General features: G+C 40.1%; 1 protein-coding gene across 7 annotated transcripts in view; it reads right to left on the reverse strand.

Annotated features, from left to right (window-relative positions):
• The window catches only part of MOCOS (molybdenum cofactor sulfurase), a 373,228-nt gene that overhangs the window by 126,788 nt on the left and 229,110 nt on the right, over positions 1-17,330 (reverse strand). For all 7 annotated transcript variants that reach the window (XM_026099873.2, XM_026099875.2, XM_026099874.2 and 4 more), the window contains one exon: positions 9,099-9,740. In XM_026099873.2, coding sequence (XP_025955658.1) covers positions 9,099-9,740 — 642 coding nt within the window. The remainder of the gene's footprint in view (positions 1-9,098; positions 9,741-17,330) is intronic.

Below are 17,330 nucleotides of genomic sequence, written 5' to 3' on the forward strand. Positions count from 1 at the left end.
CATTTAAACGATCCTGTCTTTATACAGTTTCTTCTCCCCACTAGGAAGCCAGTGACTACTAAACTTGTAAAAATCTAGCATCTTCATAGCTTAGTTATAAATAAAATATAAAATAATATGGATACCACAAAAGAGGCTTATCTGAGTCATTAAATAATAAGACAGTTTTGTGAATCTTCTTCTATTAACAGACAATCCTTAATGGGCATTTCAGCTCGCTCTCTTGTATTCTGACTTTATTTAGGCTGCAAAAATACATCCTCTTAAATGATGAGACTTGTCTCTGAAGCTACTGACAAGAGTAAATCTGATCTTCAAAAACACCTTTCACAAAAGGTGTTAGAAGCATGATTCAGAGTGGAAAGAAGTCACTGAACTCAAAAAATTTCCAGTGAAGGTGAAGATCTCCTTGGAAATGCATTATGGTTGCCACATGGATGTATGAGCATGTCTTAGTCCCCTTCTGTGGAGCCTTTATGATTTGCTCATTGATCTCCCAAGGTCTGTGTATGACTGGCTGAAACCAGTGATTTTTAGCACCATTAGCCCTAAAAAGGCAAATAAAATTAACCGGGAAGGGTTAGCATCAGCTCATGGCACTGTAGTGCATTAGGAGGTCATGGTAGAAGAGATGTTTTTTCATCTTTGATCAGGCCTTTCCTGATTCAATCTTAGTATCAGTTTCTGTATTAGAGGGGGATACCTCTTCATTGTATCATGATTATCTGCATTTTAAAGGAAAAAAAATTAAAGAAACTAACCTTGTCTCCATCCCAATTTGGACTACATTTGGTTGCATTCAACTAACAGTTTTAACTACCAGTCACTCTACCCTACCTCCCCACCTCTTCCCCCCAAAATAAGAAAAACCCGAACTCAAACCCATACATATAATAGAGGCAGAGGACCAGCTATGAAGCAAGAAAATAAATATTCCTGAAAATTTTGTTTCCAAAAGAAGCCACACAGAAATACAGTATTGCAATTAGTATAAACTTACTCTACCTAAAGTACAAACTGAGGTCCCCCTTTAATGTTCAGAAAGGTTTCTGGACTAGATGGGGACTTAAACATATGCTTAAGTGCTTTTCTGAATTGAAGAATATCAATCAATATTCCATCCCAGCCACTTTTGTTGCTCTGCACTGCTCAGTTTTAAAAGACTTTCCCTCCAAATCAGTACTCTTTCATAGCTCCACAAGTTGTTGCCTGTCACCTCTCCTGCAGAGGGGCCTTTATGAGTGATCCCTACACTCCTCCTCTCTGCTCCTGTCTCTCTCTGATTTTGCTTTGATTTAGCCAGCACAAATATGCAGGTTCTGCGTAAAATTCAGCCCCAAGCAGGGAGCCAGTAAGAGGCAGCGCAGCAGAGCTGGACGGGATTTTATGATGAAACAGGCTCTAAGGGGGAAAACAACAAATTGTTGAAACAGAGATGTTTCAAAATGCAGGAGCTTGTGCAAACTTCTGAAGAAGAATCAGCCCCCGACTCTGCCTGGCTCCTCCCCAGCCTGCGTGGCGTGCAGCCGGGAAACCTGTGCTGCAGGGGTTTGCGTCTCTGGAGGGGTGCACGTGGCCTCACGTGGTGGGTGCAAACGGGCTGGCATCCTCCCTGGAGCAGCGCTGCAGCAGCCTCGGCTCCTGCCGTCCCGCTGCCAGGCTGCTGGTGCGACTCTGGCGAGGCGCAGCTAGGTGCCCCACACAGGGCCGTGCCCACAGCTACCAGCTGCCGCCGCTCATGTTGAGGGCGTCTGCGTGCCCGCGCCGCGCTCTGCACGCTGCCATTAAAGCAGTTCCAAAGGAACCACTACGGTTTCTGCAGCCAGCCCGCAATGGTTTCAGCATCACTGTCAAAATATTTAAAACGCACACACCAAAGGATTTGGAGCACATAAAAACTATGTTAAAATAATGTTAAATATCTAAATTGACCCCCTGATACTAGTTACGGCTCTTCAGGATGTCTTTCTAAACTCATGCTTTTGTCTCTAAGGCTTCAGGAGTCAAACGAAGAGCATTATACTAATTATATACTATACCATGGAGTATTTACAAAAATTCCTGCTCCTGAGAACTGCCTGAGGTAAAAAGACAGAGAAAGAAGCTTGAATTCCTGTGCTTTGAAGCAAATCAAACCCTTAACATCATCTGAACAGGACTTGCGTGTTGTAAATATTGTTTGGGTCAAAAAGCCAGTCTCACCCTTTTACGTGCTAATATCGAGATATTTTAAGTACATAGTACAAATGGCAAAGTCAGGGGGAAAAAAAGTGATTCCTATGCTGAAAAACTTGCTGTTATTTTTCCTCATACATCCAAGAGGTTAATCAATCACAAATGTAATATCTACAAAGCACATTAAAAATCCTGTACAATAAATTTATCACTAGAAAACGAATGCCATAACATCCCAAGCCCTGGTGAGGAAAGTTGAGAAAGCTTCTTAAAGACTCAGGGCAAAGGCTCGATTCCAAATTTGAGTGAAGCTGTACCACAGCAACTTGCCAGCCACTGTGGCTGCAAAGACACCTCCCAGCTGAGGCAGAACTTTTGCTATATTTGATCAAAGGGAAAAATCAAGTTTTGGCATGTAACAGGATTCTTTCTTTCTTGCTATCATCTCAAAACATTTTCTATTTGAAGCACAATCCATTTGATAATGAGATCTAGATTTATTTCTTCTACTTAAAAATAAATCTGTTGCAGCTCCCTAGCAATTTATAAGGTTTATTTTATAGCTCATTAATTTGGTGCCAGTCTTGTACTGGAATGGAGATATTTAATGATATAGATTGATGCTTGATGTACTTTACAGAAACAATATGTTAGGCACATGACTGCCACTGGCTGGCTCTCAGTGAGACTTTGGCACCTACAGAAGAAAATTACTAGCTTAGTTCAACTTATTTCCAAGTAAGAGAATCCACCATACACTTTAAAATGGAAATGTTCTTTGGATTTATGGCTTTTATTAATTTCTTTTGGCTGAACATTGCTAAAAAGCTTACAAGGCCCATCAAAAAACAAGTAAGCAATGCCTCTCTGCCCCCTCCCTCCCCATGCAGTCCTGTATGCATTTCCATACTTCAGACTGCCGCCTCGCACAGAGATACTGAAGTGTGACTGAATGTAGCATGTTCCTGAGAGGCAGTATAAATTGCCTGGCACAGACCTCTGTGCCCCTGGGGCTGTGCTGTATTCAGGACCTGAACTGATTTCATTAAAAGTAACTTGGGCATCTGTAGACTGTAACCGCAGGCTGCAATAGACCCAAACCTTTAGACATTAACCTGAATGATGCCTACCTTTTCTGCTTCTTCCTCGAAACTACAGCTCTGAGCCCTATACATTATTCACTTGGGGATCATATTTCCCAATTGCACCACAGGAATCACTGGAGACAAAACCACAACTCAAATGTTACTCCTCTCTGGAAGTAACTCTGGGGAGCTGCCTTCTGCTGTGGTTCGGGACTCCGTACAACATGGGAATGTGCACTTCAGAAGCAGAGCAGAGGGTGATTCATTTTTTCCAAAATCTCTGCTGGAAGAGCCCAGTAGTTACAGCCTGCTTTGTACTCTGGGAGGTGTCTGTCTGACCCTCCTTGGGAAGCGGTGAGGCATTCACCTGGGGTCTTATATAACCTGGAAGAGCCTAACCACCAAGTTCCTCCAGCTGCATAGTTAAAAAGAAATGATTCACCAGCTGCTCAGCCAAAAGCTTTTTTAAAAAAAAAAAAAAAGAAAAAAAAAGAAAAAAAGCTGTCTTCAAAACTGGTAGAGGTTTTCAAGGCAAGAGGCTGAAAATATAAATAAGGACATTCAAAATGTAAGCACTGCACAAATGCATGCGTAGGGCTGATTAACTAAAGGAAGCCATTATTTCCAATTTTATTCTCTCTCAAAAGTCTTACCTATTTGCTGCTTCTCTTTGGGAAGACTGCCTACAAATCCAGGTTCATAAACGTGTTTTTAAGTGTTTGCACTCTACAAGCAATTTTACAAGGCACTGCTTGCAGTTTATCCTGGATTCAGCAATTTAGAATGAATCCCATGGTGAATCAAGACTAAAAGCAATCCCTAGAGGATTAAGTTCATCTCATTGTTCTGTATTTTCAGTGGGTAGGTGCTTATTCTGACTATGTTGAGTTTTCAGGCAATAGAACAACTTCATCACTGAAAGTAATAATAACGTTGAGTAGTAGAATGCATGCTGACACATGAAAACTCATCCACAGCAAAGGTGAGATTTAAAAAAAAAATTGATCTTTTCTTTGTATCAAATGCCCAAGAAGCTGGCTGGCTGTAGTGATATCTGGCAGAAAAGTACACAAGAAGTCAACCACCGCCATGGATGTTCTAAGATGTAAAAAGACAGACTGTATGAAGTCTTCCTGCAGCTATTTACACTTGATATGGAGAAGAGAAAGAGTAATAGGTCACTTGAACCTCATTACATTTACTCAGAAAACAGAAATCCCCCTTTCCTTTTTTATTTTTCCACACCTTTTGTTTTAAAGTGAATGTCATAGTTGTCAAAGTTGATTGAATGATGGCCTTGGAAATTAGAGTACTTTATCTGTCCTTCAAGCAGGGACAGCAGCTGTGTGTGGCTTCTACAGGGTTCCACTCAGATGCCACTCAAATACTCAAATCCGGTCATCTCTGCGGGACAGAGTGAAGGGAGGGGAAGAGGGAGGGAGGAGAGACAAGCTCTTTCTCTCATTGCCTGTTCAGACTTGAAATCTCTGTCAGTGGCTCTAATAAGTTTGTCAGGTACAGAAGCAGTCTCATAATGCAAATGCCTGTTAGATTAGATGAAGGCCTCCATCACTTCCCAAGCATATCATCTGAAACTTAGCACTTCTGCTTTAAAGGATGTTTGTTCAGGAATTTTGTAGATTTGGAAATTGCCCCTATATGGAGTCCTGTTTGGATATCTTTACATTTCAAATATCACAAGGCAGTGGCATATTAACAAAATGCTTTGAACAAAAAGTATTAGTCAACAGCTGACATTTAACTCAACTTAGCTCATTAAAGTAATCATGGAGAGATTGCCCTTCACTCTACCACTACATAGAGCCCTTAACGGTGGGGTTAGTGGGCATATGCTAGAAGCCAAGCATCTGCACAGCTACTAGGCTCCTGCATGCAGGTCAGGCTGTAGGTGATTTCTCAACATCACTATGAAGTGTTTCTGTGGAATAAACCAGCATCTGCCACTATATGGATCCTCTAATTCTTTCTTTGCATGCAATAAAGCTAAAGAGAAAACTTCAGCCAGAAAGACTAGCTTTTTGCCATGGGATTCTGGAGCTGCTCCATATCCATCATCCAGCCTAAGGATTTTGTTTCCAATTCCAAGAAGGGACAGCTTTTCTTGGGATCTTAGGGATAGTCCTCATCCATAGCTTTCTGCCTCCATTTCCTGCTCCTTCCTTCCTTCCTTGCCCCCCACAGCACACATGCACCTAGCATGCAACTGGAGACTTAAATCATGCCACTGTACCACACACCTGCATAGGCATGTGCAGAGCTGTCCTGGTGATCTCTAAAATAGTTTTCCACTGCAGTCCATGGGTGTGCCCAGTATGATGACATTTTCCCTAGAATTTGGGGAATCTAGCCTTTTACCCTCAGGTCAAATATAACAGCCACTGAACCATGTCAAAATTAAAAGGTTGCAGCATCAATAAAAAAAGAAACTTTTGCTCCTGCTTTGGTTAAACGCCCTGCACTGTAAACTACAAAAGTCTGGGCACTGCTTTGGGGCAGTCAAATTCTTCAAGCAGCAGAGGCAAGAACTGCTAAAACTGGGCAGGGACAAAGTCATGCTATCTAGATTTTCAAAGCCTTTGAAAATACATTTGGACATTAAAAACACACAAACAGCTAACATGCTGGATATTCCAGATTCATAGACTAAGGTGCAGATATCCAATTTACAAATAACAGCTTCTTTTCCCTTTGCCATAAATTCCAGGCTGATCAGATTCTGAATAGCACTCCCAGATACAAAAGAAAAATAGGGCAGATGATGAATATTTTATTGCTGAATACTTGCTACACATAATCATATTATTTTATTATCTCCTGCTGTGCAGAAAAAAAATGGGAAATGAGGCTAGATTTGTGAATGATAATAATAATTTGTCAAGCTGCTTGATACAAGGATGAAAATATAATAAACATGGTTTTAAAAGTAGAGATAGGAGGACTGGCTACTGCCATGAAATGCGAAAACTTGGAAGTGATTTAAGCATATTAAAGGAATCTAAAAGAGTCTGTGATAGCATAATTTATATAGCAAGAACAACAAAATAAAGTACAAGTCATACCAGCAAAAGCTGCATCCATTAAGACAAAAGGTAACAATTTTGACAGTCCTGGGAAGGAAAAATGAATAAACAACCTCATTACACATCTCCACTCAAGTTTCACCTTGACTGAGAAAAAGCCATTTCCTTAGTACACTGCTCTCTGATTATGCGTGGACAGGGAATGTTTCTGCTAATGGCTTTCAGATACACATATTCTAATCCAGCTTTCCAATGGCATTTGTTAGAGTTCAAGTTTCCTCATGAATTATCACATAAAATAAAACACGTTTCATTATATTCACTCCCAATGTTAATCCCAAACTGTAGAAACAGTTTTTTTAAACACTTTTAAGAAACCAACCCTTTGAAATAACAGAGACATGCCCAGCGGGGAAACACAGTTGGAGCTCAGTGGAGCTGCACAGAATCAACCACAAAAGCACAGAGGTTGGAAGGGACCCTGGAGGTCTGCAATCCAACCTCCTGCCCAAAGCAGGCCCAGTTGCAGCAGGTGGCCCAGGGCCTCATCCTGTTGGGTTTGGATACCTCCAGGAACTGAGGTCCCATATTGCAATTTGGCAGGAATAAAACCTGGCTAGAGCTACTAATTTCATGAGAAATAGCAACCAAGCCGTTTTAGTCACTAGGAAATAAATGGAAACATGGCCCAGAAATATTGTCATAGTATTAACTTTGGCAATGGTGGCCTGGTATTTCATTTGACATGTAGTAGTTCTGTTTCTAGTTGCTTTATCGGTACACATTTCGGGACCAGGAGAACACCTTAAAACAAAGCAAAAACTCATAACCTCTGAAAGGAAAAAAAAAATGGATGAAGTAGCTGAAGGCAGAAACTAATTATCCTCGTTCCTGACCTATCTTTGAAAACTTCAAGCCTTTCCAGGCAGGACTTCAAGCCTCCACAGTTCACTAGGGATTACACACAGCATCAGTAATGCTCTAAAGATGAACTTTTTAATATTAGGTTTTCAAATAATCACCAATGGATTTAAAGACAAATGTAAATATTTATCCATGTACAACAATCAACTCTGAGTGACACTTTGATGTGTAACAAGAGCCAGTATCACACCCAGCTGTCAGACTTGGCTATTTGAGTTTTGTTCCCTTATACTGAGATTAGGTGTTCTGCATCTAGCCTGAGGAATCGAATCAGACAATTTCCCTTGTTTACAAGTGTGTAGTGGAAATAAGTAAAAATAGGCCCCTCTTCTGATCCAGGAACACCAAAGCCCTTGAAAACAGTGGAAGCCTCAAATGCCTGATGGACTTGTAATTAATCAACCTCTGAAAAAAAAGATACCAGAGATAGAGCTCTCCTCAATTTTCCCATATACCTTTCCCCCTTAATTAATGGAGGTAAAGAAGGAGAATTGAGATCGAATATGCATTTCAGATGTTTTTATCTGCTACGCAACCTCAGCAGTCATGTGTCAATTACCTCTACAAGAGTTCCTTAAAAGTTAGAGCCAAGTGGTCAAATTAAAGCAAGTTTTCGCCTTGGCCTGCGGGTGATACAAAGGCACCCTAGGATCCTGTCATTTCTGTGCCCTTTCATCCTGACTTTAAGTGAGTAATTCTGGTGCACTTAGAGCCTTGTTGGTTTGAAAAACCATGCACAGAGCTCAGAACAAGAATGTTTTGATGTTGGTTTTATTTCTAAATTAAAAGATTAACTAGATGTTCCCCAAACAGATTTCCGTTTCAGAAATAATGCATGTTCTTCTACTACAAGACAGCCAGGCTATAGTTCCACTGCATTTATCAGTCCAGAAGTCAAACCACATGGCAGCACTAACAACATAAAAGTACAAGGGGCACACACACATGAAGCATCATTATGTATCATAACATACAGTGAAAGGACAGACATTTAAATCACAGGAGACCCAGGCCTTTGTGCAGCTGAATATACATCAACTATGCTAGTTACATCCATAAACAAACACAAGCCATGACTGACTTTATTATTTCCCCTTGTCACCGCCAGTCACCCCCGAAGGCTACCGTTTAATATTAAATGCTGACCTTAGGTTTTCCCCCTGCGCACATGTGCTGGATGTGAGACAGGAAGAAAGTCCCTTTAGTGCCTTTATACAAGCTGTTGCTGGCATTAGGGAGAGAGAGCGACCAAGCACTGCTAAGAGTGGCATTTCAATGTATTAAGGGAGGGGGAAAACTTATCCATGGTCCTGCATTTCCTTAAGTACTCTGTGTCTTTTAGGTACCCTCTAGCTTCTTTTAGAGCACTTCACTACCAATATTTGTTCTATGTAATTTCTCTTACTGTATGTATTATTCTGACAAAGCTTCTGTTGAGAGCAAGGCATGCCACCTTTCCAGAGGCATATATGGATTTTACTTTCCAGTTTCACTAAGGGTCATCCCTGCACTTGATCAGCCCTGGCCCAGCTGCTTCGAGTGCACAGTTTCAAAATCAAATCAGGGCTCCAGTGAGGTACCTTTAATGTAAACATAAAAACGTATGGACTGACCTTCATGCCACTGGATGAACCCTTATATTTTTATCAATTGTGACAAACTAGATCAGGCAAGGAAGCAGGATCTTTCGGAAGATGTTTTTTAGATAGGAACAAAGAATATTATGAAGAAAACAGTTAGATGTGAAATACCTCTCCAACTGCATAAACAAGCATATGTGTCACAGCCCAGTGCATGCACCAACACAAAGACATTTCTCTAAAGGAAACAGTATTAGCAAAAAACCCACCTGTTTGGTTAAACAAAGCCTTACCTTTCTGCTATAGATTTTCGTGGGAAGTAAAAATCCTCTCCTGCAAGGTAGGCAGCTGCAGTTCCACCTCCAAAATAGGTTTTCCTCAAGAAGGGGGCAATCCGGTTGTTTACCAGTAACGCTCCTAAACCAGTAGGGAACCCAAAGATTTTATAGAATGAGACAGGGACGAAGTCAGCTTGGTGAACTCTTAAGTCTAGCGGAGAAGTGCTTACATAAGAAGCTGCATCTAGTAGAACAAACCACTTCCCTGGTATTTTGATGGGGCAGAGTTTTCCAGATTTTATATCCTGTATCCATGAAAGGGGATATTTGATACCAGAGAAATTGCTCTGAGCTGGATAAGAGAAAAGATGAGGTGTCGTGCAGTTTTGTTCTTCAGGTGGTAACCTGTTTTTCTCTGATAACAACATTTCCTTTGGTTCTACTGGAACAGATAACACATTCATTGAGACAGTTATCCCCCTCATACCCACAACAGATGTGTGGCTATCAGTTAGGTAACAAAATCGACTGCTGGGCTGCTTTGTGCCTTCAGGTATCCAAGGGAATGCTTCTGCTACCAGTTTAAGTGCAGCTGTGCACCCAGAAGTGAAAATGATAGTGTAATCTTCAGCAGTAGTGTGGAAGTGTTGCAATATTCTGGAAAAAAAAGAAAAAAAAAAGAAATCAGAGATCTAGTTATTTTCTGTATTTTCCAATTATTATTGCCAGGTGATGTTTTTTGTTTTTCCTCAGCATAAATTCTTCTACTCTGACACCTGATTTAGATACAAGTAGACAGGTTTGGTCAAATAACGTTCCCAAATAGCACAACAAACTTGAACAAATGTAACCAGAATTCTTTTGCCCACCACAGAATCTTTTCAGTGCTGCAATGTACATGGCTGAGACAGAAGACAGAAGGCAGGTCTGCCTGGTTCTGAACACAGTGGCCAGTGGGATCAGAATTAAGCTTGCATATGATTAGAATGAACATCGGCCTTAAGAGAGGCCAGTTTCACCTGCAAACTTTTTTTAAAAAAAGTAAGAGAGTCCTCTGTACAGATGTTAGGACCTGTTAATCATCTAAGGCCTCATTCTATCCCAGGTCTTCTGCAGGGCACATAAAAGCGAATAAAAAGTTCTGCAAGCCATCTGGACAGGGAGGATATTTATCTACTAGGCATATAGCTGAACTTTGCATTTGGAATCCGACAGTTCAGTTTAAAATGGACTAATATGTCTGGTCTCTCCTATTACTGACTGGGAACGTGTAGTATATTAGTTTTGCTGTTCTAACACGTAATTCCAGTCCCTCTTTAACTTTTGTATTATTTGGGTTAGAGTATCTTTTGGTTAAAAACAGATTCTACCCAAATACCGGGCATCTTAATTAAGCGTCAGAGGATTCTGCAGGGAATACCATAGCATATAGCTTTGTTCCTTGGTTATCCTATTGATAACAGAAACAGAACACAGCAAGGAGCAATAGATCATCCACATAAGGCTATAATCTCTGTAGCTCAAAAAGATATACTAAATCAGAAGCAACCTAATGTCTTCCAATGAACCACACTGAAAAAACTTAAGCAAGCTGATCTCTTGAGACATGTGTATACTGCACAGTCACTGATGCCTAGACAGTGCCCAAATTTGCTCTAAATTACCTTTTGTGAACCATCACCTACTGCACCTTTTGGTACCCAAGTTATCCTGGATATCTATTACAGTTTCACAGCGTGGAAGACAGACTTTCCTCAGGTCTTTTCAGAGGGTGAGGCACAGCTTCAGTTCGGTCACCTGTCTTACACAGAGTCTTGATGAACTTTCTCTTAATGAACTTATAAAACTTCTACTAACATTAATGGCAAATGTACACAACCATCTAAGAGACACTGTCTTGTGTGCACGAGGCAGAGCAAACAAAACTAAACCACAGCATAAATGTTGCTGCTCAGAGGTGTTGTCAGGTTTCCAAGAAATGTTAGATGTAACAAGGTTTCTCAGGGCACCTCTCCCACTGCAGAGTATTTCTGTGAACAATGTAATATATCAGTGCAGTCCAAGTAGCAGTCACTCTAATTTGTATAGTCTCAAGGTATAGCCCAGCATTTGGAGAATTTATGAACTCTAGCCCACAATGAGTATCATTAGAAGCCTGCATGTTTTATATAGCAGGAGATTCCTTTACCAGGACAGGCAGAAACCAAAAAGATAGCTACATTTAAATTTAAGTTCTACATAAAGTTACATGAAAAATTCAAGCTAAAATTTCCTGAATGCTAGGATGGGAGAGAGAAATGGCTTGAAGTTATAGGTGTCCCAGTCTGAACACAAATCCTACACACATACAGTGGTAGAGCTGGATGTGTGGGGTGCAGCACTCAAAGACGTAACACTGGAACAGAAACAATTGCAACAACTTTGGTGATTAGGACTAAAAAACAACCTGCAAAGGCACATTGAAATGATACTGATGACACTGTTTTCTGTTGTAGGAAAGTCTTACTGTACTGGAAAGTACAGGAGGCAACAGATGGATTCATAAACCCAGGTTAGACCTAGCACTTGGATTTCCTCCAAACATCAATTTTTGAAATCTGATGCAATTGTTAGGTAATTTTTGTCTTCTGGATATCACAAAAGAATAACAGGATTTAAAAAGGACATCAGCAGGCCACAGATTTAAGCTTTACATGTTTCAAGAAATTCATTTGAAAGAATTCAGAAGGATCTTTCTCAAATGGATTTGCCAGGTAATCGCTTTTGCAGCATTCACAGCTCTGGAAAATGTTTTTAAAGACTGTTTTCAGAGAAACCAGCCTTTTCCATTAGGTTTTAGGATGAAGATGGGGAGAATCACAGTAGTCTAGTATAGGGTACTGCATTGACAGCCTGCTTAATTCATCAGTGTGCCCTGCCCTCTCCTCTCACTGAAAGCACCCACTCTCTCCTTCACCTGCAATCAGTTGTTCAGCCTTTCCCCCACCACAGGCATTACAACTTGAAGCAGGGTGTATGTATGTGTGTGTGTCTGTCTGTCTGTCTGTCTGTCTGTCTTGTACAGGAAACCTGAGGGGAGGATGCTGAAACCCTAAATCCCAAAAGTAGCTTCTGATGCAGGTAAAATAGCTGTAGGATTACCACTGGGAGCCATGCCCCAAATTTCATGCATGACATCATTCTGCCTTAATTCTCCTTTCCCTTCATTCACTTGGATATAGAAAAGGGGGAAAGCAGGGCAGGCAAGACTCCTAACTGGATTATTCTTCAAAGAGAGAGCAAGACATATAGCAAGTCCCCTACAGACTATTACTTCTAAGGGAAAAGAAAGAGAAGGTAGTTCAGTAAGGAGGCCAACTCTTTGTAATTATGGACATAATCTTACATGTATTATCTGATGTGGGTTTCTTTGTATGTTCTAAAGTCATATCAGATAGGATTGGAAATCTTTACACTGATATAAACAAATTACAAAAATTTTGTGCAATTCCAAGAAAAAACAGCATTAACAACAACAAAAAAATCAAACTTTTTATCTCTTTGTGTCTGTGAGCACTGAAACAAATTACAAATTCACATGTATGTGCCCACAGAGAATACCTTTTCAGTTAAAAATCCAGGTGACAGGAGCAAACCCTTAATATGCAGTGTCTTTTCATAATACCAAGGTGACAAGAGGAGCAATAAAAAGCACACTGAAGACTCCTATCAAGTCTGCCCCCTTCCATTTTCTAAGTTTTCTCCGCTCTCCTCCCCAGTCAGCCTCCTTGTGCCACAGGCTGAGTGGGAGGTGAGACAGAGCTAGGCAGAACGCCAAATTTGACTCAGGAATAACGACCTGCACTTCTCCACAGGAATTGCACCTACTTACCCCAGCACTTGAACAAGGGAGACTAAAATGACAAAAGCTGGGATGCAGGAATGGTGCATCAGGATTTAATGCTATGCTCTTGAATAACAGTACCAGTGAGTATTTTCACAAAGCATTTGATTATTTTCTATCGTTAACTTCACAACTTTACAAAAGAATAAATATTGTTTTGGGTTTTCTGCCTCACAAATAATGACATCTATATAATTAATTCACAAATGAGAGAGACAAAGCTCATGCATATCAGACCTTGGAAAGAAAAATATTTTAACTATATTTAGTTTTTAATCATTTGATTTAGAAACAGCTAAACAATTTTGAAATGAAGTCCACGAAATAACATTGATGTATTTATCTATTCAGTTCAGTACCAAAAACTAACTTTCACATGAACAAATCAAGCTTTAGGGTAAAATTTTCAAAAGTGCCTGGGTGAATTAGAGCCATTTTTTCAAAGTCTTTTAAGTTCCTAAAGCTAGAGAAGCAACCAAGTTAGATTTCTAAATGACTTCAATGGGAAGTAGGTGCTTTCGTGAATCTCATTAGGCACCTATTTGCATTTTGGGTCTCTAAATGCTTCAGAAAACTGCTCTGACTCCAGTGCTTGTGAAAGAGTAGAATTTTCAAAGTCAGACTAATATTTTGGCTGAAGTATGTTTAACATTAGGAAAGGAAAATAAATAAATAAAGCAAAAGCAATTGAGTTAAAGGGATTTCATCCTCCACAATGACTCCTGATGTGCGCAGCAGAAGAGCTATGAACACATCAGAGTGAGGTTTATAAAATGAATGTCACAGACCCCTGAACTGGAGCAGCACTGCCATGACAAAATCAGGGTACTTAGGGTCAAAACACTGCAATACTTCTAAACGACTTCTGCAGCTCACAGTACTACATCCTCAGTTTTGACATTAATATTGGGAAGCACTGGCTATTACATACAGAATCTCTAACGCTCTGTGTCTTAGTGTAAGATGTATCCCATTATAGTGAAATGCAGTTCACCCCTACTACACTCCTGGAAGATTTATAGCCATATATAAGGTGTTGTTGGCAGCAGGACTAAAGACTTGCTGCAGAACACTCTGATAGCTTGATCTACTAAAGCTCACAGCTGCAAACAGCAGTAGTCTTTTATATTATTACAAGTTTCCGCTCTTCAAAGAACTCTTTGGAAGAAGTGACTAACCAGATAATTGTTTCATTAAACATACTGATATGGCAGTGCCATCAGGGGGAAGATGACAGACCAGCTGAAAAATCTTGACTCGGTAGCTGGCTTGTGGGCAGGCAGCAGTGGGGTGGCCGGAGGGAGCAGCACGCTCGGCCTTTGCAGCACATCAAAGAAACTGTGCAGCTTGGGTTGTCCCGCCAGGACACTCTTCTCCCCTCTCGCCTCCCTAAGCGCACACGGATCAAAACACAAGGTGGTCAATAACGTACAGCCAAAAAAACAGCCCAGTGAGGACCCACTAGAAACACGCTCACTCAACAATGCTTCCCCATCCAGAGGTGTATTCCAAGACCTCTCTGTTAGCTGGTGCTTAACTTTCTAAAATAGCTGTCATGATAGTTTTGTATTTTTATGTCTTAACAGCTGAGCCAAAACGCCTTGCTGTACTAAAATAAAAACTGGTAGGTAGGGTCAATTATCTTTTAACCAAGCTTGCTGTCTTTTTTATACATTTAATAGATACATAATTAATAATGTTTTTTAGATTTAAAGATTATATATATATATAAAGTCAGATAGTTTGAGGGATTAGCCATATTGTCTTTACTCAACTCCTCTAACCAGCTGCCTGAATTAGGAGCTTAATTAGAATTAGACATTTACAAATTGCCACTGGGGGTTCTGCAGAGGGCCAAGGCTACCAGCTCATGGGGCTGCTTTAAGTACACAGTGCCACTAACAGCCCCAAGTTTGCTGGAAGGGATGTCCGCCACAGCTGCAGGCTGCCTGTGATCACCCTCATACTCCTACTCACCGCCACTTCTTCCTTCACAGCTCACAGCAGCAGAGCTGCCATAGAAGTACAGATGTCCATACCACACCATTCCCAAGACAGTCTCCCAGCATTCAGTTGATTTACATGTTCCCCCCGCCCATACTTCCAGGTTTTAAATACTTTCAAAATAGGCTTTAAATAACTTCCTCCATTCTCTTGAAATTTATCATTTCCAAACACCTGTAAAAGCTCAACAGCAACTTGGATTGGCAGATTTGGTTTCTTCTCTGTTCTAATTCCAACTGATGCAAACATTTCAGCTTATAGTTGGCAGGATCAAAAGATGGCCAGGAAATTTAGGATTTTCATGTTTTATATTTGTCTTCACATATTTATTTAGACTGTATATATGCATACATATATGTTGTGAGTAAAATGATTTTGCTAGCTAGTAGCTGATACTATCTTAAAAAGACCCCATTTTAAGTACTTCAGTTGTAACAAGAGATTCAGATTTGAAGACAGTTATCTATTTAACAGTACAAGTTTAAATAGCACTTTATACCAGCTTTATAAAGGCTCCTTTTTCAGCTGCACATTTACATATAAAAATATTTCTTATTATAAAATTCTTCCATTGCCACAACACCCAGGAATACGAATCCAGTTTGGGCTTGTATTGAGGGATGCTTAGCTTAAGCTTCTCGAATTTCACTGTGCTGCTGTCTTCTGCTCTACAGAGACTCTGAAAAGATGTAACATACAGTTGTCTGAGGAACAGATTTTTTCTGAATGGCAATAAAAAAAAATCCAACAATGACTTCTGGCTCAAAAAAAAAAATAATTTTTATTTAGAAGTAAAATTTTATTTTAAAAATGTTAGAGTGTAACACTTCTCATAACTGGCTTTATAATACCCCCCCCCAACACACACAGGTGTGTACATGAGTAATATTGACAGTTGCTGCATCAATATTTCTAGGCAAGAGCATTTTAACCCTCCTCCTCATTTACTAATTAGAGATCAATTCCAGGAACAAAAGCAGTCAGTTGAAAAACCTCCATCAACTTCACTGAGGGAATAGAACTGTATCCTAAGGTAAACTGCTGTGGTTATTACCAACAGCATGGCCTGGTGCATGACAGCCTGCTTTCAGGCGCCATGTTGTGTGCAGCAGCAGTTCTTCTGTGTATGTTCTTCCGTCTACTCATATGAGGAAAAGAGGAACAGAAGATGTGGGTACTGTCATTTAAGGCAATATAGAAGCATATCATGAAAAAGCATACACTGCTTAAAACACACCCCAAACCTTCCTTACCTGCTCTCACTGCCAGCAGTGAGAAGTGACAGCATAACTTAACCGGTAAGAACTGTATCTCTAAGGGAACTGTTCTGGTTAACTGAGCTAAAGAGAGAAGCTCTCCAGGTAGAAAATGTCTCATACCTTATTTTGTAAAGATAAGTACGTCACACAACCATATTACATTCTCACTGTTAATTCCCAATCCAAACAAAAAAGCAAGCTGAAATCTATGAATATTTTTAAGAATTAAATGTATTTACACACAAACCTATGAAGTCTGCCTTCCTCCAGCAAAATATTAATTTAGTGATAAAAACCCTTGTAAAGTTTTTTTTTTCTTCCCTTAAAGCAGTATTTCCAACACAAATCTAAGCCATGTCATCTCTCCTACCTGCACAACTAACCTGATAGAGCTCCACTGAGTTCAGGGATTTGCCCGTGGATTAGTATCTACATAAGGAAGAGCACAGGGATAAATAATCCTGTACAGTTCTCTCTAAAAGTTGTTTCTAAAAATGTTTGTTTTCCTCCTCTGTTTCAGTTTCTTTTCCTGTACTCACAAAGCACTAATTAAAAACATTCAAATGTGCTAAATATGAAATAGGCATACATTACTCTATCCTCATTGGTTACATCCACAGAAACTCATTTCGGATTCCAGCTTCTTCACATTTCTACTGCACAAGAGCGATTAGGATCTCACACATTTACACTTACGCTCTTATGGCACCACAGAATTAGCTACCTGACTTACAAAACAATTCTTCAGCTGAAATGTATCTGATAAGCTTCATTTGTCATAAGCAGGTAGTAGAAAAATCCCTCCCTTTCTGTTTCAAAGCATTACTTTATTTAGGCATTTACTGTCAGCCATCTGAACTAAAGCATTATAATCCATTATACTTATTTTCCTAGGCACTGACTGATCCACAGGAGATACACTGTGAAAAACACCAGTTTGCTTACCACAGTTGGTCTTGACCAAGTAAATGCTCTCTCTACTTCTGCAAAGCTGGCAGAGCAGCAGAATGGCTGGACTATGGCTTGCACTAAATCTTTAGAAGAACAATTGCTCTTTAGAGGCTAGAAAATGTCTTCCCATGGGAAAAGGTGCTTTGATGA

This window comes from Dromaius novaehollandiae, chromosome 2, assembly GCF_036370855.1.
Source record: "Dromaius novaehollandiae isolate bDroNov1 chromosome 2, bDroNov1.hap1, whole genome shotgun sequence".
Taxonomy (NCBI): domain Eukaryota; kingdom Metazoa; phylum Chordata; class Aves; order Casuariiformes; family Dromaiidae; genus Dromaius; species Dromaius novaehollandiae.